Raw genomic sequence first — 26,483 nt, forward strand, 5'->3', positions numbered from 1 at the left:
CTGACAGGTCCTCAGCGTGGACAGCTCTAGCTGGCATAGAGCTAGGAAAGGTGGCTGGTCCTGTAGGTTGGAGGTTACCCAACAAGTGAAAATGGGTCATTCAGGGTGAGGGGCAACAGAAGAAACTCAGGCTGCATTATCAGGGTGGGTGCCAAAATGGCCTGCAGGAAGACTGCAAATGATTGTGTTTCAGGGACAGGGCAGGTTTGCCAAACCAGGAGCCAAAGCAGCTTGAAGACCTTTTGGAGAGGTGGTGCCTCCTGGCATGGGGCAGCCAAGCCTACTGCCTTTCACAGAAATAAAATTTATCTCTTGGAGAGGGCAGATCTGAATCCTCATAAATTTTCCTCTGGCACAACTGGCTTCCAGCCTGGGATGCACAATCCAGCACATAACATTTGAAATCTTCCTGATCTCTTCCCTGTATTTTACTGACTCCCAAAGGAATTTTCTGGAATCTTACTACCACCTGTAGGACAAGGAAGTTGGCATCATATCTTTGTATTTTGTTGTTGGTTGCTCATTTTCTATGTAATTTTCCTCGTGGCTTAACACAATACAGTAACATATGGGTTTGGTACCTGGATTGGCACAATACGGGGTTTTTATTACTCAAGGGTCCTGATGGGCAAAAAGGTGAACAGAAGTCGCTGATGTTCCCTGGCAGCACAGAAGGTCAGTGCCATCCTGGGCAGTGTTACCAGCCGGTTGAGTGAGATCATCCTTTCCCTTTTCTCAGTCTTGAAGTACTGAGTCTAATGCTGGGTTTCCCAATACAAGGGAAATGTGAATATACTGGGCAGAGTTCAGCAAAGGGCCACAGATAGGAGGAAGGCCCTGGAGTATGTCTTCTATGAAGAAAGGCTGAGACCTGGAACTGTTCAGCCTGGAAAAGAGAAGGGTCAGGGGGATGTTAGCAATGTGTATCAAGATCTGATGGGAGGAGTGAAGAAGACAGAGCCAGAATATGGTCAGGGGTACACATCTGCTACAACAGGAGACGAAGGGCACAAATTGAAAGACAGGAATTTCCATTTAAACAGAAGAAAAAAAAATCACTATGAGGGTGGCCCCCACAGGCTGTGGAGTCTCCATCCATGGAGGTATTCAAAACCCAAGTGGGCATGATCCTGACCAATCTGCTTTAGGTGGTGCTTCTGGAGAAGGGAGGATGGACTAGGCAATCTCCAGAAGTACCCTCCAGCCTCAGCCATCAGTGGTTCTGTGATTACCATACAGCACATATTTTGTGGCTGAAGTGATAACAAACACTTGCATTTTGTCATTTTGATAATATTTGCTTATTATAAGAACTTTACAGCGTATGGGTTTAATCATAGTAAAAGAAAACTTTCTTATTATTGTTCTGCATTAAGAAATACTGAATTTTGTATCTAAATTTTTGCCAATGAGAATAATTGACTTGATAATAATGTTATCCAGGCAGAGCAAAAGTGGAAGTACTTGAATTTTTGAGCTCTTCACTCTGTGCTCTGTTCACACAATCTTGGTCTGGTGATCTTGTAAGGTGATGGGGGTATGATGGAGGGATATGGGCTGAAGAATGATGTGGGAAGATTTGAGCATGGTGCAGAAGCCCATTAGGGGATAAGAGAGCCTTTTGTGACCTTCAGCATCCCAAGGAAGGGGAAACTTAGCATCAAAACTGAGAAGAAGCTGGTGAGAAGAGAGGCTGCTTCTCCTTATGTGTGAGAATTGCTGGCAGGCACTGGCTTGCCAAGTTTGCTACTGCTGGCTCCTTTCACTGGGAACTTCACCAGGAGGCTGTTTATTCCCATTCCAGCTTCAAGAGAGAACCCTGGCCTTTATAGACCTGCAGGGATGAGGACTGTGAAAAAACATAATGTTTTTGCTCCCAGACCTTTGTGTTCATTTATACCATTTAATCTGTGTTTTGTATCCCTTCTGTTTATTTGATTTCCCAGAGCTTAAGCAAAGCGTCTTTTTTCACATCTGTAAATCTCCGTTCATCCCATTCATGCCTGAAAAATATCTAACAATATTTCTAGTGGATGCCAGATTTACCTTCCAGAATTTTATTTTTTCATTTACAAAGTCAGTATTTTATAGCACAAAGTCTTCTTTTTTTATTTATTTTTTGATCCATGTTTTTGGAGTGCTGGGAATTGATTGGCATTTTTGGCATTAAGTTGTGATCCACAGTAACCAGCAGACTGTCAATCTCTCATCGTCTTAGACTTGTCACTCCAACATAATGGAAAAGAAAGGTTTAAGATGAATTGAGGAGCTGTATGATTTTGTAAGTTGACCTTTCTCTTCTCCTCCCATTCTCTCCCTGCCAAGGCAATGATACCCTTGCCTTTCATGGCAGGGTTATTTGGGCATGCAGTAAAAGAAAAACAAATAACAAGGGCAAAACAGGTCTGTTCAATTGCTTTAATTATATATTTCTAATTGAATCTCCTAATTTCCCATGAATTTATGCAACAGCTTCCCTTCACTGCCTGCCCACTACACATGGGTCAAAGTGGCACTGCTGCCTGTGTGCAGGGGCATGAGGATTTCTCTTGCATTAGGAGAACAGCAGGGGTGACACCATTTTAGGCTGCTCCAACTCCCTCAGAGTCCTCTAAATCCTTCTCCCACAGGTCATCTCTGACCTGAGAACAGGCAGGGTGAGGGGCAGTGGTGAGGCTATGATGTGAGGCTCCTCCAACACTCAGTGTGAGTGTTTGAACACTAATGGCTGTTTCTGTAGGAGGAGAAGTGATCTTGGTCAGGCTTTTCCTCAACCATCACCAGTTCTTACCTTGTGATGGTGAAGACACTGGCCAGGAGGAGCTGTTAGTTACATTTTGATTTCTCATGTCCTCTTGCACCAGCAGCATGGTTTTCCCCCATCCTGATACAGCAGGAATTTTGTGGAAAATGACTTATCTACAACGTGGGCATCTTCGTACAGGAGGAGGAGGTTAGATTGCCGAGAAAATTGTTCCAGATTGCCGTAGATACTCTCACTTGCAGTGTGTAGCCAAACAAGAAATACCGAGCACTGGGGGTTTTCTGGGCATTTGGTTTTTATTACAGCACAGTCCTGCACAACTGTTTCCTGTAATTCCCTGTTAAAACACCATACCTTGCAGCTGCTAGCTACTATTTCTCAAAACAGACGTCTGTGTAGATCTCTGTAGCTAGGGATTGGCCACATAAAACAGCTCCTGTGTTGGCCTTGAGTGACTCTTGAAATTAAGAGAGCACTGAAGTGCCACAGTTTGAGTACAGGTTAATGGTGCACTGATGCAGACCGGTGTTTTTCAGAGCTGGTGTCCTCTAGAGCTAACCTGCTTGTTTTTCTCAATTCAGTACAACTACTTAGTTTGTTTACAAGTAGAAGAGCAAGAAATTTGTCAAAATGCAGCATTGCTTGCTTACAGCAGAAATGTGACCATTTTGGTTTGAAGATTCTGAGTTGCTTCCTCTCCGCACACTAGTATTAAGATGTTTTTAATCTGCCTTTTTCTCTACAGAGAGCACCAAGTATAAAACCAGCAACCTCTTGTTATCTACTTTCAAGTTCAGGGCGTGAAGAATTGACTAAACATTTGTTTTGACACTATAAAGGAGCTGGGGCATATTTATGCTTCCTACTTACAGCGTGGAAAGCATGTGACACACAGAACAAGGCCCTAGAGCTGTTTGCTCAAATAATGCTGGAAGGCACAGTAAATGAAGTTACAGGAATACACTTGTAATGCACTTCTGGGCCTGGTTTTCCTTCCTCAGCTGGAGAACATTTTTTAGGCCATGCTTCAGTTCCTCCATTGATAAAATGTAAAGGATGTTTTCCAGTGTCCTTTCCAATATACCATTTGAATGCCAGTAAAAATACCAAGTTTAACACAAATTAGATTATGCTGCATAACTCCCTTCATCATCTCTTGTGATGTTTTCACTGGGTGTTAGGCAGCAACCCTCAGTTCTTTCATTTTTTTTCTCTTGGCTTGCTTAGGACGTCTAAAATAGTTTGAGGCCAGCACTGGGCTCCGTGGGTTTGGCATAGCTGTGTCAGCTTGGATTTTGAGCTGCCCTCTCCCAGCCAAGGCTACTGGGCTGGAAGTGCAGTCCAGGTGCAGCTCTGTTGGCAGATGCATGTAAATTTCGAGGTGGCATTCTCTCCTCTGTTTTGTCAACTGCCTGCATTGCCTTTGAAACAAGTAGTGTGTTTCCAGTCTACTTCTAGCCATGTGTATGCTACAGATAAAGAAAACGCTGTGCTGACATCAACTAAAATATTTATGTATGCGTGTGGTCAGAATAAAGTGGGGAGATTTTTCCTTTAGCTGAGTTGCACTTTGGGAAGCAGGCAGTGATGAAACACAGCGATAAATATGGCCCAAATAATTTTGAATTGTTTATTGTAGTTAATGCATATCAAAGTTGGCATGTGTAGGTTATAACGAGGATGTTTCTGTCTGTTTGGTTTTCTGGAGGGTTATTTTCTCAATTTCACATTCGCTGAGAAACAAGATGACCTGAATTTTTACTGTCCAGTATGATAGATACTACGAAGCTTCTGCTAAGGGCTCTAGATGTTGACAGTGAGAGGTCTTCTCATCTGACATACAGCAGTAAAGAAGGTTACTGGGGCACTGGAAAGCTGTTTTTTTACCCAGCTGCATTCCCAGTCAGATACTAGGCTCTTCCCATGATTTCCATATATGGCATAATCACATTTCCCTGTGTATTAGACGAAAATGGGTTTTGAAATCAGTCCACATTGTTACCAAAGCAAAAAGTATGTCCATGTTTGGTTTTTCCTCCAGTGGATTGCCCCCCCCAGTCACAACTCTGATAATCCATGACCAGGAATATTTTGTACTGCTATTTGTTGCTACCTGCACACAAAGAATTGGCTTCAGTTTGTAGAGGTATGACCTCATCATGGTCTTGAAGCTGCAGTTTCTGAAAGACAGAAGAGATTTTCCTATTGGAAGTTGAAACATGACATATATGACTTATTTTTAACTCTGCAAGAAGACTTGAGGTCTTAGGAAAAGAGGATTTGCCCCATTCAGCAGATTGTTATGAAGTTCCAGGTCAGTAGGTTGGAAAGGTGGATGCATTGATTTGAGTCATTTTGAGGTTACTGGTTTGACAAAAAAGGTGTTATTTTAATGCTTATATCACTTTATTTTGCAAACTTAAGCGTCTTTTTGTTTGTTTTCTGTTATTTCCCACAGAAACGTTCCAGAGGTCAAGTGCTATTTGACAAAGTGTGCGAGCATCTGAACCTTTTGGAAAAAGACTACTTTGGGCTAACATACAGAGACACAGAAAACCAAAAGGTAACCCACAAAAATGCAGGTGGCCTTCAGCATGTGAACATCAGAACTCCCTGAGACACTCCCCAGACAGCTGCAAACAATGCAGAAGTTGGTTTTATCTTCTTGCCAAGTTCCATAGACACAGTTTGAGCAATTGTTTTTTTGTGACTCTCCTTCTCAAGAGCATCTCCTGTGTTTCCCTGGGTTCCCTCTCTTTCAGCAATTTATGACATGGGATATATTAATCATATAGCTGGTGCTGTTTCTAGTATGATTTATTCCTTCACTGTCAAGATGAAAGTCAGATTTACACTTACAGATACACTGCAAAACATATAATACTAAAATATGGCTTAATAATAGTGGTTGGGACACAAATAGGCAGGAGATGTCTGACTGTTCCTGCTAACTGCCAAGATAAGGGAAGGCTCTAAGCCTAGACTTTATCTTAGCATTATTGTTGATTTGACTAAAGACATTAGTCTTCAGAAGCAGTTGGTAGCAGCCGTGAATCACATTCTGCTGTCCTGCATTCCAACTTCCATATGAAACAAGCTGTGTATTACAAGTGTTGAAGATGATCTAATGTGAAGGTGTTTGGGACATGGTACCATGAAAGAGAGAATATCAAAAGATAATTTAAAATAATTTGTGTTATTTTGGCATTTTAAGATAAATATTTTGACAGAAACCAATACGAAACTTCTTAGCAATATGCACAGTAGCTCAGCAGAACTCATCAGCTGAAGGTATTTTGTGCTTTGTGAGGCCTGAAAGGGCTTCCCTGATGGATCAGGAGCTTCTACTACTTTCTTAGCTGTTTATGTCTTGTGGGAGCAACAGTTGTGTTTTCTAGGCTTCCTTTTGTTTCAAATATATATGATATTAAATAAATGGGTCTTTTTGTTTATTTTTCCCCTTTCTTTACAGACTTCTTTGTTTGTAATTCAGAAAATCACTTAAGCAGATACTTGATCCATGCCAGCGCAAGATAATGCCCTAGCATGTGCTTAGTTTTGAGTTTTGAGAAAAGCTAGGCAGAAATCTAAGTGCATTTTCAGGTAGTTATGCTTTCCTATGGGAAAGAGAAGCATGGATTCATTATTAACATGTGGTTTAGAAGCACTAAATATTTATAGGTCACCAGTTACTTTACAGAGCTGAACAGTTAAAAGAACAACTGCCTGCCACCCCTTTTATTGATCAATAACATGCATGTTTTTAATGTCAAAGTACTTAGCAATTCATCTCCATCCTCTGGCACATAACTTCCAGCCAGACAACAACATATGTGCCCATGTCCCATATCATCTTTGTAAATAGAAACCCTAGTGTGTCTTTAATTTCTTGGTGCATAATGTGCTTTTGTGCTCAGCAATAGCTGGAGATCTTCAGGCTCAGGTTTTGCACCACAGAGCAGGTTTGGACAGCTGCAAACTGGTTGTTTTTGTTGGGGAGGGATTGTTGTGTTCTGCTTGTTTGGTATTTCTTTAGTGTTTTATTGTCTCTCTGATACATTTGTTTATCTTTCTTTGGAGAAAGTGGAACGGTCCTGGGGAAAGCAAGCTTTTTGTTCTGGGCTCTGACGCATTTTAAATATTAATTTGATTCTCTTAGAGGTCAAGACAGCAGAGGCACTGAGACCCCAAGCTGCTGTGTGCCTCCTCCAGAGGAATTTCATCTGCTCCTTGGCATCTCTGGAGTACTAACACATCACTGGGATAATTCTCCACATCCTCAGCAGGGGTTTTGTCTTGCATAGTCACTGGGCTCTGCGTGGTGTGGATGGGGGCAGAGGTGCTGTGGTTCTGCCTCTAATTTTCCCTGGAGAGCCCCTCATGCCCATGCTGAATTGCAAACATCCCTACTCTGCACTTGCTTATCCTCTAGCAAGTCTTTTCAGCCTTTCCAGGATTGGAGAGAAAAAAAATCAAAAACACCTCTTTATAACAGGCTTGTAGAAATTCAGTTTTCCCTGAAGATACTCTGCAGAAAGATCTCTGTGGGTTCATTTTACTAATTCCTATTTTTTATTCTTTATTTCAAATCATTCAGGCCCTCAAAATCTGTGAAAGTTAATAAAACCCTGTTTCTACCCAGGGTCATGTCTTGAAAATTAGTGTTAGCCCTGCCTACTGCTCCTCCAAGGAGAAAGAGAGTGGCAGAGCTTCACATGTTCTAGCTTTGACTCATAGCACTGTTTTAAAAATAACATTTATTGTGTTTTCCAATTCAAATTGAAAAAAGGAAACATTTTCTTTGCAGAATTGGTTGGACCCTGCCAAGGAAATCAAGAAGCAGATCCGAAGTAAGTTTGTTATCGTTGCCCCCTTCTACATGTCTCCCCATGGGGACAAAACATATTTCACAGTCATCTTTTGTCCCAACTCTTTAGCAAAGGAATTATGTACATCCTTTAGATTTTTTATGCTAGGATGATGGTGAAGCATTACTGATGCTCGTAACACGTGAACTTGTGTTGCTGAAAACAACTTGACATTTGCAGTAATGCAAAATCCTGAAGTTTGACATTAAGCAATGTAACCTTAGGGACTAGGCCATGTATTTGAATTATTTCTTGCATTACTGATATTTATATCATATACAGAAACACTGTTCATGCCCCATACTAAAATAATTCACTGACGCAAAATATTACTCTATCTAAAATACCTTTTCTTTCTTCATTTCAGAAGATTGATCTCTGTTCCAAAAATGACCATGAATTTTCTAATTCACATTAATCTTTTTAAAAGCTCAGTTGTTATAACTAGGCATCTAGTTATAAACTTAGTATAACTTTCTACTAAAAGCAAAAATCTATATTCTAAGTTTATATTTCTATTTCACTTTGTGGCTTCATATATTAGAAATTCAAAAACCACTCAAAGGAAAACCTTTTTGAGACTGCAGGGTTCAAAACTTGATTTGTGTTTTTTTACTTCCCCTCACTTCTAAAAATTTACAAAATGTCTATGTGTATGACTTCCATGGGCAGAAAAACCCCAGTAATTTTTTTTTCTTTGCACATTTTGTAAATGACCTCTTCTAGCACTTTTGCTTCCACAAACAAATGTATCTGGTAGTTCACATTAATTGGGTAAAGCCTGGCAAAGAAATTCCTTCCCTCTCCAAGATTAAAAGGTTAATTTACACTGGTGGGAAAATTTGCCCACTTACTATGAGCAACTTCCCCTTTCCTCCAGTATTATTTTCATTACAAGTAAGTGATCTGCAATACAAAGTAATGTAGATTTGCCTTTTTTAGGTCTAAGGAAGGGATGGATCTGGAGAGGAAGGTGCTTTAGACCACAATGAGTCAGTTTACACAGATGGTCAGTGCAAGTAAAGCAGCTCAGCTCCCCACTACATATCTGAAATGCATTTAATATGTACCCAAGCCATGAAATAGACAATGAAAGGTTGTGACAGTGGGAGATTAAGCAGGGCAGAAGAGTCTCATCCTGGACTTGAGGCAGTGGACAGTTGTGTTTGCAGAAAATGACAGTAATAATTTTCTTTCTCTCTGCAATTCATCCCAGAAGTTTGGGACAGACCAACAGTGGAAAAGCAGTGCTGTTATCCATAATGCTTTCCAAAGCATATATATAGTCCTGCTAAACTGGCTGAGTTGTACAACATGCAGACCACACTGCTGGGACTTCATCCCAGTGGCTGAGAAAGGTTCACATCCCATTAGTTATATCCCACTAACTTGCACAGTGCTAGGTTTTATTCCAACCCTGTAAATATGGGGTGAAGACTGCTTACTCCTCTATCTTAACCATCTGTGCTATTATGATAAGTTTTATCATAGGTTTGATTTCTTTTTTGTGCCAAGGAATAGATTGACAGGCCATGGTCCCTTCCATCTATTGTGGAACCAGGAGTCACCTCTGGCTGCATTCCCACCTTGGGGATAGTCTGCTCTCTGGTGGGACCATGCCCCATCATCGCTGCCAGCCAAATCTTCCTTTCACCGTCTTTTATGTCCCATAAAAATGGAAAAGTTCCTAGAATCAAGGACTCCAAAAGTCTTGCCAAAAGCTGAACTCCTGATGGTGAACATCAAAACTCTTCTTGCACATTCATAGAATCATTGAATCGTTTGGATTGGATGGGACCTTAAAGATCACCTAATTTCAACCCCTGCCATGGGCAGGGACTCCTCCCACTAAACCAGGTTGCTCAAAGCCCCATCCAGCCTGACCTTGAACATTTGAGATTAGATGTGTGGATAACCAAAGTGGATGGGACCTCCCATGGGATAAAATTTCCTTGTTGCTTGTAAGAACAGTGCGGTTTGGGGTTTTGTTATTGCTTTTCATTTGCATTCAAGTCATGTGCTAGTGTAACCTAACCCTTTTTTTTCAGAACAGCTTCTAAATTTGCCTACCATGTTCAACTCTATTTTTAAATCTTGATATTATTTTTTTTTACAACATTTAAAGCTAACACTCCAGAAATAATTTTGCCAACTCTGGAGATACAAACCAGTATCCATCCCGTGGGTCAACTAAATTTAGTGAAATAATTAAATAAGAATTCCCCAGTGCTATGTACTTTTGCAGTCATACTCTCTGTTTGTCCTTGCAGTTTTGTCTGCACAATAATTTATGTCTGCTGAAGAAAGGAGCTGTGTGCTGAGGCAGCACTCTGAGAGGATGCTGTGAGCTGATTTGGGCAGCTAGACCTCAGCACATCACCCTACCCCAGAGCCCTTTCTTACTCTGAGTTGTGGTCTCTGTGCTTTGGCTTATTGGTTTTTAGAACTTGTACAGACTGTGTGGTGCTTACTTTTAATAAACCTTGTTCTCAGACTGAGAGGTTTTTTTAGTATTAGTAATAAATTACTGCTCACTCAGAATCCTCACTTCAGTGGAAATCCTGCTAAATAAGAAAAGAGCTGTAAAATCTGATCCAATACAGTATCTTCAGTATGATGTGTGGGAAAAATATTCTGAAACCTGTTCTTATTAATTGCTTGTCTGGGATATTTTTAAGTCTGTTGGTGATTGAATAACATGAGCATCTCTGTTTGCATTTGCAGTGTGCTTTCAGTCAATCTATGTTTTTTTCCAGGTGGTGCTTGGCAGTTTGCATTTAATGTGAAATTCTACCCTCCAGACCCTGCCCAGCTATCTGAGGACATTACCAGGTGTTTTAAACATTAAATACCTTTTAAGAAGTGGCTTAAAAGCTGTTCCTGGTAGCACTTACACTCTGATTATACAAGAAAATAATTGTTTTATATTCCAATTTTCTCTCTTTTTCATATGAACTTATGGAAAATAAGCAATACTTTGGCAAAAAAGATAGTGTTAACTCCTCTGTGTTATGAAATATTTTGTGTAGTTTAAGCCTAATCCCCAGATTTTTCAATATGTAAATTCCTTTGAGTTGATTTTAATATTCACAAAGATGCCTGATGCCCATTTTTACCAGTGGTAACAAGTTATTCCTGTAAGTAAAATCATGACTATAAAAGAAGTGAGATAATGTTGTGGTTTTGTGACCATACTGAATCCAAAACAGAGCAAGCACTGTACCAGCTACTTAGGGAAAAATGAACTCTTTCCCAGCTGAAGCCAGGGTAGATGAGAATAAGCATGCATATGCAAATTTTGTGTATCATTTGACAAAGTAAGCAATCAATGTGCATGGAATAGAGAATATGGTGGTAATTAATAGCTTCTCCCTCCTCTTCAAGTCACTCAGCTTGGCACTCTACACCTCTACTCTTTGGTTTTGTATTGACACTGCAACCACAAAAAAAAAAAAAAAAAAAAAAACACCAAAAACAAAAAACCAAAAACAAAAAAAAACAAACAAACAAAAAACCCCCACAAAAACACAAAAAAACCCCCAAAAAACCTCACCTGATTTCCTCCTTGGAAGGAGACACAAAAGTTTTGATCCGTGATGAGTTTTTGTGCCATCAGCAAACTGTTCCTCAGCCTGTTGCAACATTTGGCAACCTTTGAATATTTTTAGCCTTCAGTGTTTTATGGACTAGTTGGTGCTTTTAAGGTAGCATGAAGCCTTTGGCCTTGATCAGGGTCCCCTGTGGTAGGTACTATGCAGGAAGACAGTGTGCTAAGAGTTCACGATTGAACAGAGGACATCCTAAGGAAAGGGTTGCTTTATTCCTCTTCAGACTCCTAAATTTCCCCTGGGAGTTCTGCCTTTGCCACCAAATCAGTGCTTTTCACTTTTTTTTCTGTTTTCATGTATCTGGTGAAACCTTCCACTGCATATTTCTGTGGTTTTAACAGCACTTACTGTTTAAATGTATTTTTGAGAAAGCACAACATGTTGCTAAAGAGACAGCTTATGTTTTTTGAAAGAATTGGAGTTCTCCTATTCTTAAATGAACACTATATGAGAGATTTAAGTATTGTTTTCTCCTGGAAGAATTATCAGGTAGTTTTATATGTAAGTGATTTATGATAGAAATCTAGTATGTTTAATGGGTATTTCTTCATCTAGCTCACTAAACAAAGTAATAACTTTATTTAGAGATCTCCATGCTGCTGTATAAAGATAAGTTAGGTGTTCCTACTGATAAATTAGGCAAGAGCTTGGGGTTTGGGGAGTTCTGGGATTGTTTTTACAAAATTATTATTGTCCTTGTGAATGGCTGAAGATCTCTGGGCTTGGCTGTCTGCAAATGCCTCTTGGAACCGAGGCCTCTTTCCAGTGCTCGGGCGGTGCTTCTTTGGGGGCAGCGGTGCAGGAGCCCTGTCTGAACTGCCTTGGTGCTCCCCTGCAGGTACTACCTCTGCCTGCAGCTGAGAGATGACATCGTTTCAGGCCGGCTGCCCTGCTCGTTCGTCACGCTGGCCCTGCTGGGCTCCTACACTGTGCAGTCGGAGCTCGGCGACTACGACCCCGACGAGTATGGCAGCGACTACATCAGCGAGTTCCGCTTCGCACCCAACCACACGAAAGAGCTGGAGGACAAAGTGATCGAGCTGCACAAGAGCCACAGGTAAGCGCAGGGTGTCAGCGTGAGCTCCAGCCTGCTTCAGGAGCCACCTTGGTGCATCAGGAGATGTTAAATTCTGCAGTGGTGTACTTCAGATTTTTCTGGCAAGACTCCTCTGTGTGTCTTTGGATAGAGAAGAGCTTTGCAGCATGTGAGTTAACAGGGTCTGCACTAGAGCTGTGGCTCTGGTAGGTACCCAGATACATAAAGGGTATAACTATAGTTCTGACAGGCTGAAAATGTTTTCCAGCTGCTGAATTTTCTTTTGGATTATGTTTCCTTAACATTTATGCCAGAACTGGTTACTTTTCCACAGGGGAATGACACCTGCAGAAGCTGAGATGCATTTCCTGGAGAATGCCAAAAAACTATCAATGTATGGAGTAGATCTCCATCATGCCAAGGTATGTACTTTGGTTCTTTCACTGTCTGTGTCTCCTGTGGCGTAGTACATGGATCTGCATGGACTCCCTGATTTATTTTTTCTTGTATTTTTGAGACAGGGATGAATCATGTGTCAACATTAGGAAAGGTGACTCATGAAAGAAGCATAAATATATCTTGTAACCATAACATAACTTATCCTATAGATTCAAAGATGTTGCACATCAACTTTCATGTTGATTAAACAAATGCTATCCTTGAGGAAAATACTGAGTAGATGAGGTGTTGAGGGAGGATTTTAGAAGCTGTCCAGAGAGTGGTGAATTTTCTTTTCATTCAACTACATTTTCCAGTTTAGTAAGGCCAACCATGCTATCTTAACTGGATAGCAGATCATTTTTATGCTGCAAAGGACTTTAAAGCAATTATTTAGCTGTGCTGGAAACCTAATCAGATTGATGATAATGGGGAGAGAGCAGCTTGTCTCTTTCCTGAAGTGTGGTTGTTGCGGTTGACAGGGAGGGCAGTAATTCTCGTGGAAACATTCTCCCATGATAAAGTAGTTTTTTCTAATCATCAGCAGGCTAAGTTATGAATAAAACATGGTCATTCTTACTGTGGCTGGAGAGAGTCACTTATTAGCCTTGTATTGGTTGTCGAATTTTTGGTTTTAAGGTTTTTTTCCCCAAATAAATAATTACTGTTGTTTTCTTCACTCTTCAGAGTCAGGCTAATGGATTTTAACATTTTTGAGGTTAGCAAGCATCCTTGGCAAATGAATATGGAACCAAAGAATCCTGCCCTGTGGAGGGAACTGCATTTTTTGTAAAGGTCAAGTTATTGTGAGCCTGGTTTTTTGCTGCAGCAGCTCCTTTCAAGAACTGAGATAAATTTGCAGCTTGGATTTTGAAAGAGACTGCAACCGTGTCCCTGGGGCATTTCATAGGAGTTGTACATGTGTGTTACAGAATTCAAGGCAATCTTTTGTATTCTGTTAATTGCCTTCACTGAAAATGAAGAATCTGTGTATGGGCAACATCTACCAGGAGGGATGCCACTGCCTTCCCTGTATCCTGCAGATACACACACTGTCTTGAGGCACATTTGGAGCAGAGAGAAATGGATTGGCAAATGTCACAATGCAAAGAAGTCCAAAAACCAGCAACTAAATGGATTACTGTTTTTAAAAAGTTACAGGCTTTGTTACTGAAAATTTTACATAACATAGCATTAAGGCCTAAGTGTTTTTTCAGAATATTGTAGAAAAGCTATGAATTTTAAGATGAGATATTATAAGATAACCATTTTATTTATTCTTTCCTGAAAAAGTATTAGTATCCTGGTTTGCTCTTCTTTTTTCTTCATATTGAAAGACTCAGAGAAAAGTAGAAAAAGTAGGAAAGCTAATCTCTCTCCAAACTGATGCTCTTTATTTTAAAAATCTGCAGTGATAACCAAGATGTGTCTGTCTGTGGGTTAAGGAACCCCACAGTCATCTTGAAACCTGAACTGAAGGTGGGAAAAGTAGACTCTGCATGAGAAGTCGTGTTTAGTTTTAATTAAGTCTGCCAGTGAGATTTGATGATGTCAGGCATGGGGACAAGTATCTCTGTGTATGTCTATTGGAAGTCATGCCACAGCAAATGTCTCTATGTAAATGTCAATTCATTAAGGTTGTGCCAATATATTCGGTGTTGGACTCACCAGCTCAGATTAAAACTAGTTCTCAGTTATCAAATGCAAGGCTGTTATGAAAAACATGTTCAAATAGACAGACTTGTCCTCTGGGCTGTCACCATTCTGAGGAAGACCACCCGATTTGTATGCAGAGCTAGAGGGATGTGCCTTGGACATTACAGCTAAGAGGTTCCTGTCCCATGTAACCACATGGCTCCTGAAAATAGCTAAATTCTTTTATTCAGTTTTCATTTTGCAATAGAAGTAGCATATTGGAAAACAGTCTCTGACACCAACAAGTAACAGAAGTCTTGAATAAACTTAGATTTGTGGTGGAGATGGAGATAAGGGAAGAAGGTATTTCTCAACAATTTTTGAGAAAGTGTATAGAAAGAAGAAGCTGCTTGCATCTGCAGAAAGGTGCAATGTATGAGCATACTTGCATTTCAGACATTCACCAGGCGGTGTGATTATTGCAATGAGACTTTTTATTTTAAAATTGTTCAGTGTATTAAGGTATTGCTCTTTGCTTAGGAAAGTGAAACTGAAGTACACTGAAAAAAATTAGCTTTGTCATTTCTGTAGTGCCTGATGGTGATACCACACCTGAGCTGTATTTAGAAAAAATCTGTCTTGAAGTGGTGATACCATCGTTATTGGAACATATGTCCTCTATTGATGTCTTTTCTAACACTGGAGTGCCTTTGTGGCACTATTTCTGTGTTGTGATTTCAAAACTTTTTTTTCATTTCAAGCTGTGCCGTAGCTGTTTCATCATGACTGACCATGCATACCATTGTGTTGGTCTTGAAATGTTATCAGATTTTCACCAAGTGCCTAAAAGATGGCTGGTTGGGAAAACTAGAGGAAGATGATGAATTCCTTTCATGATTATCATAGGGTGACATCTTCATAGCTTCTGCGATCAGGTTTTTGTGACTTCAAGTTATTTAAAAACAATTTGTGACGAACTCAGTACTTTGAAGTGGATTCTTCTTTTCTCTATCAGTACTACTACTTTAGCTAAATGAAAAGACAGTGATAGAAAATAGTGAAGATTGGTTTTAGACTATTTGAAGACTTCTAAAGGAAAGAAAAATCTATATTTCTTTCTTAAAAAAACCAATATTTACGGGTATGTTCTGATAAGATTGTGGACAAATATTTTGTGTAGTGCTATTGTGTCTGAGCTACAGCCTCCTGGCAAATGTAGGTTATCGCACAGTCACAGTCACACACTTTTAAAAAAGAATCCTTTCTGGTCCAAATGCCCAACTTTATGCCCACTGGGCATTTCAAAGTGAAAATACTGAGCAAAGGCACAAGAGCATTAAAGAAACTAGCAAAGCTACTAAAGCCAAGGTGACCAAACTACAGAAGAAAAATTTATCTAAGGATTTACAAAGCTTAGTCATGGAGATGAGTGATACCAGGAGACATGGATTTTTATGCTGTCATACTTACTTTCAATCTGGTATTTATGCTAATAACACTTTTTTTATTATGCTAATAAAGCTTTGCTATATGATTGATGTATTTCTTTTAATGACATCTAAAATTTTCCTCCTCCTTTTGGAGTCTTTATTAAATATAAGGAAACACTGGAAACCCTCAGTTTCCTTCACCCTGCCCAACCTTACTATTATTTGCATGAATGCATTCAGCGAGGAGGGTAATGCTCAGAAATCAGGTCACTACAGCTGATGCATTAAAAAGATGTAGCTCAGATAGAAACACGGAATACAGGAGTCTGTAGTATTGTAGGATGCAGGGATAGAAATACTCAAAAAAGTGCATTGCTTGCTGTTCCAGGATTCCGAAGGAGTGGAAATCATGCTTGGAGTCTGTGCAAGTGGACTCTTAATATATCGAGACAGACTCAGAATAAATAGATTTGCCTGGCCAAAGGTTTTGAAAATTTCCTACAAGAGGAACAACTTCTACATCAAAATCCGACCAGGGGAGGTAAGGGCATCCTGGTTCTCTTAAGTGGATGAGCCTCTTGAAAAAACATATGTTTTTACTGATTTGTTGATTTGTTTTGTTCTATAAGCTTTTAACACTACTCTCCATTTGTATTTCGTAATTTATGCTGATTTTCTTAGGACAGGTTAGGTATACACTTTCTTTAAGATACAGGTAAAAAACAACTTTGGTATTTTTCTGTTTACATCCATGAACTAATGTAAGGAACAAATATGGCCACTGCACATAAAAAGCTCATCCATATTATGAATACTTTTGGCATTTAAGTAGCATATTGCTTATTCACAGAGAGCTTGTTATCCTCCCTCATGTTGTACATGCAACTGGCATTTATCTCAGCCACTAAGAGATGTAGACAGGCCATACCAACCTTTATAAACATATCAGACGAGTATAATTGCAACATTTTGGGTAGCTGCACACATTAGCCAGCTCCTGTGCTGCTCTGGATAAGGGGATGTGAAACCTCGTACAGTGAGTGCCCTCTCGTGGCTCAGCCGGATGCGAAGCAAATACCGACCTCATGGGCTGAGCATGTGCCCTCCCAGAAATCGTGGATATCATGGAGGGGTTTGGGTTGGAAGGGACCTTAATGATCGTGTGGTTCCAGCCCCTCCACCGTGGGCATGAACGCCATCCACTAGACCAGGTTGTCCAGAGCTCCATCCAACCTGGCCTATAAGTTGATAACTCTTGAGAAATTCAGGATCATGACAGGCAAAGGACAATTTCCATTTTAAATGCTGGTACAATAATTGGCCTGTGATAGATGAAATCCCCATATCCATTTAGAGTGTGGAGCTGTGTAGCAGGACAGAAATCACTTAGATGAGGACTGGCATTTCTCCCTTAACGCAGCCAGTGTCTCTGGGACTGACTTCATAATTGACCTGGGAAACTTGCTGGGGCTCCCCACCCCTGAGCCTGAGCCTTTTTTAGAGTCCTAAACCAAAATCCACAAACCTACATCTCCTGCCCATCAGCAGACACAGTTTTAGAAACCAAATGTCTAGCCTTGAATTTGATTTTAAGAACCCAAACAAATACTCATTCCCAATGCCTGCACTGAAGCTCTGCACCACTGCTACCCTGTTGAGCTCTGCTGATCTTGGTATACAGTATCCTGTGACCAGGCCATAGTTCCGTGTGTAAAATAGTTCCACAGTTCCATAATCAATGCAGCCTCTGTCCAAATTACATTTGATGATAATGTGATTCACTAACTCACGTCATCTTTATTATTTGGTTATTTCCTGCTTTATTTCCCTATCAGCTTCAGTAGGGATCCAGACTTCCTTGCAAGTACTTTCCTGTCTACCTTTCCTCCATCACAGCAGCTCTGTTTTACCTATTCAGCTATCTGCATGTAGCCAACAACAGGTTACAGTAGATATAGCTGGCACAGCTTCTGCATCTGAAATATATAAATTTGTAGCACAGTCTAAAGAGGTCTGTTTTTATCTCTGAACAATTCTTTTCAATTAACTGTCTCGCCTCATCCTCCTCAGATGAATTAACTCTAACACATGTGATTTGCTGACAGTAGTACTTTCTCTGTAAATATCCCTAATCTAAGGCTGTGTGAGACCAAATCAGTCCCTAAGGACTACTGTTCACCTCCAGCTATTACCAGGCTTCCCACTGTAGTTCTAACTAGTGAAATTAAATCAACAGGGTAAAAGACTTGAATGATGTTTTCTCAGAAGTCTCCCAAGTGTTAACCGATCTCTTTGTTACTATAGGGTGTAAAACATCACTGTCACCATAAGAAATCTCTTGCTCATTACTAGTGTTTCCCCCCAGAAATGATCCTCAAAGGTTGCCATAGATTATCATTTACAGCTTCTTTCCCATAGTTCTTTCTGTAGAATATAGATATATTTGGTTATGTACATGAGCATATACATTTGCCCTTGCAATGAGCTGATACAGACAGAGGAAATGAAGATGAGCCTGTGTACACTGTCTAAAAATAGATGCACAGCATCAAAAACATACTTATTCTTTTTTCCTACCTAGTTTGAGCAGTTTGAAAGCACTATTGGGTTTAAGTTGCCAAATCATCGTGCTGCAAAGCGTTTATGGAAAGTGTGTGTTGAACACCATACATTTTTCAGGTATGTGGATTTCTTTTCCTTAAGGTGTGATGTAAAACACAACAGAAAATATCAATTTTGTCAGCAGAGACAAAACCCTTCAAATCAAATTTTCATTTTGATCATGAGGTAGATCTGAGCAGATAAAGGAACATTATTGCTTTTTTCAAATTTTGAGATGTTCCACCCAAATTATTCATGCTATTTCAGATAGATAGTGCTTAAAATCACCATATGGTCCTAATTAATCACTTTGCTTTATCTGTGCCACGATATTATGAGCTGCTATAATTAAAGAGATGAAGGACTCTGCTGCATTACTGCATATAAGCTTGCATAGAGAGAACAACTTATATGGAAGATTGCTGGGGGATGTGGGTAAGAGTTTAAAAAAGAAGTTTTTAAATTGTATATGAAAGTACAGACAGTAGTAGGTCATGGTTTTCTTTGGTCACCCAGAATACACAACTCATAGTTGTAATTTTTGGATTACTAAGGAGTTTTGCAGCTATTTTTTTGACTTCTAGGAAGATTGGAGAAAAATGTGGAATAGTGAAATAAGTGCTGTAATTAGTTTGTGCTAAGATAGTCACTAAAGAGATACTTAAAAAGAGAAGCCCAAAAGGGTAAGATTTTCAACAGTTTGAAAGGGTGTGTCCAGTGCTTAAGTACTGTTTAGAGTGTTTGGGAGTACTAAAGGATTTCCCTCCTTTCTTAAAACTGTTCGTTCAGGCTGTCTGTACATTCATATGAAATGCAGTCTTAGCAGCAAAAGATCTAAAGAGAAATGGAGTGTGCATTTTGGGGGTATTTTCTGATTTTTAATGAAAAATAAATGTCTAAAGCATAGAGTCCATAGCAGGAGAATAACTAATTCAGCCAAGTGCCATGCCCAAAATACAGAGGGTGGGAGAGCTCTAACCTGAAAAATGTCTACACCCCTGTGAATGAATACTGCCTGTCATTCACTGGAAATCAGTTCTGGCTCTGTCCTCAGCATGACATCACCATGTTAAATTTGAAGAGATACATCTGCATTTCAGCCCAGTCAGGCCTCTGGTACAAGGAACACCTTCTTTTCAGTTTTGGTAATCAGAAAATAGTAAATTTAATTTTTGAGCATGAAGGAGTTGAGTGATTCTTGCCCATTTGGAAGAACTCAGATCTTCAAATGCTTTAGCTAAGTGGTTTTGTCATGCTGTATGAGGGGCATCCTTTGATTCCCTTTTAGCCACAGACCGCTGAGGCACAGGTTACGATGGAGAGTGATACCCAGCAGTTGTCTTCTCTCCTCTGCAGAAACAGTGGGCTGATTTTGGAGGAGGGGGAATAAAAGGTGCACTGCTTGGTGTGTTTTAGGCTCCTGCTGCCAGAAGCTCCTCCAAAGAAGTTCCTCACGCTGGGCTCCAAGTTTCGCTACAGCGGCCGGACGCAGGCGCAGACGAGAAGAGCCAGCGCCCTCATAGACCGTCCTGCACCTTACTTTGAGCGCTCCTCCAGTAAACGTTACACCATGTCTCGCAGCTTGGATGGGGGTAAGGGCCTCTCAACTGACCTTATCAAACATTGTCATGACAGCAGTGACTGCTTTAGATTAGGTGTGAACCTCATCATCTCCTCTCCTTGAGATTTGGCTGAGCGGAGGCTATGAGTAGCTGCACGTTCTCTGCAGGGGTAGAGGAGGAGGATGCAGAGAAATTCCATGCTGAATGTACCTCTGTGGTCCTTACAAAATGTTTGGCTGGAGGACATCCTTTGGAGCCCACTCTTCACAGAGCCTCTGTCCTTGGCCTCGTATCTGGGGAAGGATGGGATGGACCTGCCTGCCCAAGAATGTCAGGCTTTAACACTTTTTCAGGGTTTGCATGAGTGACTGTTTGGATTTTGGTTGAATCTGAGATTTTCTTCTGTGTAGGTTTTTCACTTAAGTTCATTACAATCCAGAAATTATTAATTTTTTCATTTGAGTAATAACGCTTGATTCCAGTTACCTCACATCCTGCTCCAGTAAGCACTAAGAGACTTTTTTCATATGTTATTTTCTAAGGAATGAAATGGAGAGTAACATACATAGGTTAATAGTACATTCTTCCTCTCTTCATCCTTGCTTCATGGAGGTCATGGTTCTGCTGCTGACATTTAAATCAGTGTGTAGTTCAGAGTATCAGCTACTTCCATCAGCTACTTCCATCAGCTGTTACTGAGTTGTCAGCTGTTGAGTAAAAAGAGGCTGTAGTTTTGTAGTTTATTTTTGTAGGAAAAAAAAAAGACTGAGACTAAAATCAGATTCATTACAGATTTAAAAAAAAAGGTGAATTCTCTTGCAGAATATCACAAATTGCAATGAGTATAGTTGGTGGTGGGGATGGGGAGAAGCTTTGATTTAAAAGTACACGTGACAAGCCTTTTTCTCTCCCTCTAAAGGTGCTGCTTGTCATTGATTATTTTGGAATATTCTAATTCTGATGTGCTTCTTACTCGTTACCAAGCAACTGGTGACCTGATTGCTGTGCATGTGTTTCAAAGCAGAAATTATTCTTCTGCATTATTTTGTTTGTAACATCTAAATAAGATATCTCCCTCTACTTCCTTTGCTTTCTCCTGCCTCCTAAACTTAATTCAAGAGACAAGATACCTGAAACATTTTACCCAGCATTTGTTAGACTCTGCAAGGTGTTAGTTTGCCTAAGTGCAGATGGGGGAAAGAGGTTTTTTAAATCAATGCTTATGATCTCATCACTAGCATTGTTACTATAATGCAGATGTGTCTGTAACATTCTGCATTGTGCTTACATTGTGATCCAGACTCTGTCATTTGAGTTTATAAATTTGAATAATCCTATTGGTTTAGAAATTAGTTACTCTATAGTCAAGAGCAGAGTCTGGGCATATGTTAAAGTTTCGATTACATTTTGTCTGTAAAGGTACTATTTCTTTCGAAATAACTTTTATATGTTTAAATCTGATTAATTATTGAGCACTTGCATCGTAAAATATTCTGGTTGGGTCTGCTGAACTGAATGTCATCACTTCACAGAATTTTTTAGGATAATGAGCTCACCTAAGTGGCAGACTTTAGTACTCAATAATATTAGGATCACAATTCCTTTTTCTCAGGTATTATGCCTGTGCTATATCAATACTGTCATTTTGTGTAATGCAGCACGTTACTAAATCTGCATTTGATCTGCATTTTTATATTCTGACAGATTTAAAAAAAAATCTCTTCCACCCCCATGGCTGATGTCATAGCTGGTTCTCCTTATGTTTCCTGCCTGATAACTGTGGCAATGCATTGCTTTTTTTTATGTGGTGTTTTACTACAGTACTAATTTTAACAGCTTGCTAACATTTAACAACTGTGTAATGCACACATTAGCTACAGTAATGTGTGTATACACATCCATAATATATGTATATGCATATAAAAGCTATGAGCTTCAAGTAAACAATTTATTTAAATGTATGCACATGCTTCTGGTTTCCTGAAACATGACATAGTTGTGTTTTCAGTGTTATCTCAAATGTTTTTCTAAACCAGCTTTTTTAATTTTATGCAGCTTCTCAGCAAAAGCTATTTCAGATTTTCCCTCTTTAAATATTTGCTTTTAGCATCAGTGAATGAAAACCATGAAATGTACATGAAGGATTCTGTGTCTGCTGCAGAGGTTGGTACTGGCCAGTACGCCACAACAAAGGGCATCTCTCAGACCAACTTGATAACCACTGTGACTCCAGAGAAAAAGACAGAAGAGGACAAAGATGATGAAGAGGGCAAAAAGAAGAGAGCAGAGGAAGTCACCCCGATTTCAGCAATACGCCATGACACCAAGGTAGAAATTTCAGGCTTTTGTATTAAACAGGGCTGCCTTGAGAGTGCTTGGAGAAACACAGAATTTTTAGGGAAGGGAGAGAAAGAGGAAATAAAACTGGTGAAAGGAAATATACTATGTGTATATAGATGTCTTGGATCAGTGTTTTTGTAGTCCTTTCAGTTTTCATATGATGTTGTAAAGGTTAGTTCCTGCCTTGGACTTTTTTTTTAAATATGTTTAACAGTCAGAATGATGTTTTTCATACAGCATTCAACAGCTCTTTAGGAAATGCCCAGAAGTAGCCTGAGGGTGCATGTTTGTTCTTCTGGTTTTCGGTCATATTTTGACTTTAGTATGGCCATCCTGGTTTTTTATTTTGACAAGGCAACAAAATAGTTCTGTATTCTTGTATGTAGCTCTGTGCTTTAAACTATTCCTCTTATACTTCTCATAAGACTGTTTCCTTGCATGAATTTCAGTGGGCATTTTTTCTCTATTAACTTCTGGATATTAATCTGATATTATAAGCAATTTTTTTTCTGGCTTACAAAAGCATTTGCTTCACTTGTTTGAAGTTCTGTTAAAGAAAGCATTTTTATTGATAGTTCTCTTATCAATTGTGGAATTTGAGTCATCCCTCATCATCTTCAGTCCCACCACCAGCACCACACAAACATACACACATGGTTGTGCATAATATCTACTGAGATATTAAAACAGGGTAAACCAAACAGAAGGATGGAGAAAATAGTAAATAGAGATTGACAGTGAAGAAGAATATGGTAGAATAGCGTTCAGGAAGTGTACTGTGGAATGCACTTGCTAAACAAGTAAGGTTTACCCTCATTTTTTAGGAAGAAAAACCTTGAGATATATATATATTTATATCCACAGAACTGTCAAGTATGCACATGTTAGAACCTGTATTTATTGTATAAGGCCACAATGAGCTACATAGCAAAAGGATAGAGTCATCAAAAAGAGTTGCAGTTAAGCTACTGAAAATCAGAAACAAATTGAGTTACTGAAAATTCCAAATGAGAAAGATTTTCTTTTGAAAGTAGCCGTATTGTAGCATTTAAAAGATAATTTCTACAAAATTTAACTGGGGTCTTTTTGAAACTCCATTAGTTTCGACGTGGAGAAAGAATGATGAAAATCAAATATGTAGAAAACATTCAAAAGAAGCTAGTTCTGTTCTAGTGTTTGTTAATTTAAGTCAATGGAGAGATCTGTTGTATTTTGAAGATCATCTAGCTATTTCTTATATATGGCTAGAAATACTCAGAGATATTTTAGGAGACTAATTTGATGGAACTTATATATGCACAAATGATTGATTTTTTTACCCCCAATCAAGAGATGAGTTCTTTTTAAACCATCATAAATAGAGTTTCAGTTGTGTAATCCTACAGAGATCTCAGTCCTGCTTCCACATGGACCTGCTAACAGATTAGTCTGTCATCATAAAGAGAATGTCTCAAGGAATACAAGCTCAAAATCAAATCCCTTTGGGCATATAAGTGTTTTAGGTATGTTTTCCATTAAGACATTTTGCCTTTGTTTTATCCATGTGTATTGAAGTACCAGAAGTTATTCTAAATATTAACACCGTAAAGATGTCAGTAAGTGAATAGTCTGAATTAGAAAAAAATACATTTATTTTGGGTTTTTGTCTTTACAGTAAAGCAAAGTTGTATTTGTGTGTGTATTTAGCTCACACAAAAACCTGTGAGTCCATCAGCATTAAGTTTTGAATTGATCTTCCTACATTAAACCCATAAAGGCATTTGTGAGTGGTTTGAAGCTAGGCTTGGTTCTGATTGCTTAGTTTGGGAATACAGATTTCTTGAATTGATAAATTGATAGAGAAGAGAGAAAGGGAGATATGAAAGAGGAAAGAAAGGAGTTCTTCGATGTAATTACTTGGTTTATGTCCCATTCCTACCGTTAATATACCTGGTAAAGTTTGGGCTTAGTAGTCATCTGTGTCTAAAACCTGGATCTGCTTTTTGCCTCCAGTTCAACACCAGCTTGAACTGGAGGCAGATGCTGTTGTGGCTTTTAAGTAATTTTGCTTTTGGGAGCCTGGAGTGAAAGTGAAATGGCTACTATAGCTCCCTCGGGAGATGGAGTACAGATGGAGCAGCTCAGGCACTTAGGGTTTGGTCATGGATCCAGTGGGCCACTGCAGCTACGTGCACATGGTGGATTTTGGCCAAAACATCTCTGATCCATCAGCATTGTGGCAGATGTGTTGTACTGGGTATACATTTTGGTGGTGACAGTGGTTTTTGTCCTTCTAAAGAGCAGTGGTGTCTGCTTGCAGGGAGCATGTGAAATGACGGTCAGCATTTCCATGGAATCATCTCTCTCCTCCTACCAATTTTTTGACTTCAAATGACCTGAAAGGCCAGTTGAATGCCCTACAAGTGGCATATCAAAGCAAATCCTGCTTGTTGGTAGCCAGTATTCTTGGCATTGTGGTGAAACTTGTAGCATCAGGGGCATTTTTGCCTCTTCACTGTGGGTAAAGGTAACTATTTTAGTTATGAGAAGATGTGGCCGTGTGGGGCAAGGACCTCTCTCTAGCCAGCCCCAGTGAGAGATTATGGGGTGGGCTGAGCCACAAGTCTCAGCTCCCTTCTTTCAGTGTACGGCCGAAGAGATGGCAGCAGGGAGGGGCTGGCAGGGTGCATGGCTGGGAAAGCTGGAGAGCTGAGCCCCCAGCACTGCCTGCTTGGGCTCACAGTGAGCAGAGGTGAGGGGAGGGCTCTGGGGATGCCCAGCAGGGGCCAGTGGTGGGAGCCGTGCTGAGGAACCAGCTACTGGTATATCAGTCAAGTAGTTTTTTTCCATCAGGAGCATTGATGAATGGATTTCTGCTCCCCCCACCAAACAACGTGTTTTAATTTGGTTTATGGCCTAGATTTTTTAAAAAATATTGCAATTGAGGAATTTAAAGTCCTTGGAGCTTTAGTTATTACTGCTGAGGTTGTCCAAGGCATAAATGGGAAGCGTTTGGCCTCCACCAAGTCTCCTCCTGACTGCAAGAATGCTGTCACAAGTAGTGCTGGTATTAGAAATACTGTTTCCTTCTTTGTTGCTCTCCATATACTTCATGTTTGAAAACTTTATTATCAGAAACCAGTCTTGCAGTAAGTGGAAATTGGCAACACCTGAAACTCCCCATGTGGCCATGGAGACTTTTGTGTAAATCCTGTCCTGCAGAGGACTAGACAAATGTTGAATCAAGAAGTTGCCTTTTGTAAGCTGGAAGTGCGATTCGCTAATACCTGTGGTGTGTGGCATGGGAACATGCACCGTTCAATTCAGTGGAAAGCTGTGGTGTTAAAATACTGTTTATAATTTTAAATATATAATATATATTATTTATCATCACGGAAGAAAATTAACTAATTACAGTTTTCTTTTTGTCCTTTTGCTTTTGCGCCTTGTTTGCTGCCCTTTCTCTGTCATCAGCCATCTTTGCTTGGCACTGACTCCCACCACTCCTCGCCATCCTCTCAGCCTGGCCCCCATGTATCTTCAGCAAAGCTTCGCAGGAGATGCAAGGAGAGCACTCGGACAAAGTCCTTAGGCTGTGAGGCCCCCAAAGAGAGCGCTCCAAAACACAGCGAGTCGGAGCCAGACTCTGACAGAAAGGGGCGAGTTTGCTCCGCTGAGCAAGACGTGGCTTTTGGCTACAAGCAAAAAGCCGGCAAAGGCGGAACATTGTTCTCCTTCTCCTTGCAACTTCCAGAGTCATTTCCTTCCCTCCTGGATGACGATGGCTACCTGTCGCTCCCTAACCTCTCCGAAACCAACCTCCTGCCTGCCAGTGTGCAGCACTACCTCCCCATCCGCTCCCCCTCCCTCGTGCCTTGCTTCCTCTTCATTTTTTTCTTTCTGCTCTCTGCCTCTTTCTCAGTGCCATACGCCCTCACTCTCTCCTTTCCTCTGGCTATGTGCCTCTGCTACCTGGAGCCCAAGGCGGCCTCCTTGAGTGCCTCACTTGCCAATGACCTGAGTGACAGTTCAGAGGAAGAGGTGTGTACCTCGGCATCGAACACACTCTTTTTCGTGTTCAGTGCTTCAGTCCTAACCAGTGTTAGATTGCTGCAATAGTGGTCCTACTTTCAGAGCCTCATTTCTGTCTGTGCTGATATGTTAGAAGGGATTTTTTTTTTTTGGTTTGGGGGTTGTTGTTTTTTGGTTTGGTTTTTATTTT

The 26,483-nt window shown here is 40.1% G+C and overlaps 1 protein-coding gene across 18 annotated transcripts in view; it reads left to right on the forward strand.

Moving 5' to 3' along the window:
- EPB41L3 (erythrocyte membrane protein band 4.1 like 3) overlaps positions 1-26,483 on the forward strand; it is a 95,522-nt gene that overhangs the window by 50,291 nt on the left and 18,748 nt on the right. For 15 of the 18 annotated variants that reach the window (XM_030943811.1, XM_030943810.1, XM_030943815.1 and 12 more), the window contains exons 4-12: positions 5,223-5,327; positions 7,572-7,614; positions 10,389-10,464; positions 12,079-12,297; positions 12,611-12,698; positions 16,168-16,320; positions 18,361-18,458; positions 19,797-19,972; positions 22,050-22,270. In XM_030943811.1, the coding sequence (XP_030799671.1) occupies positions 5,223-5,327; positions 7,572-7,614; positions 10,389-10,464; positions 12,079-12,297; positions 12,611-12,698; positions 16,168-16,320; positions 18,361-18,458; positions 19,797-19,972; positions 22,050-22,270 (1,179 nt within the window). The remainder of the gene's footprint in view (positions 1-5,222; positions 5,328-7,571; positions 7,615-10,388; positions 10,465-12,078; positions 12,298-12,610; positions 12,699-16,167; positions 16,321-18,360; positions 18,459-19,796; positions 19,973-22,049; positions 22,271-26,483) is intronic. The other 3 variants (XM_030943812.1, XM_030943816.1, XM_030943821.1) reach the window with 1 other exon arrangement.

Source organism: Camarhynchus parvulus, chromosome 2 (genome assembly GCF_901933205.1).
Source record: "Camarhynchus parvulus chromosome 2, STF_HiC, whole genome shotgun sequence".
In the NCBI taxonomy this organism is placed as follows: Eukaryota; Metazoa; Chordata; class Aves; order Passeriformes; family Thraupidae; genus Camarhynchus; species Camarhynchus parvulus.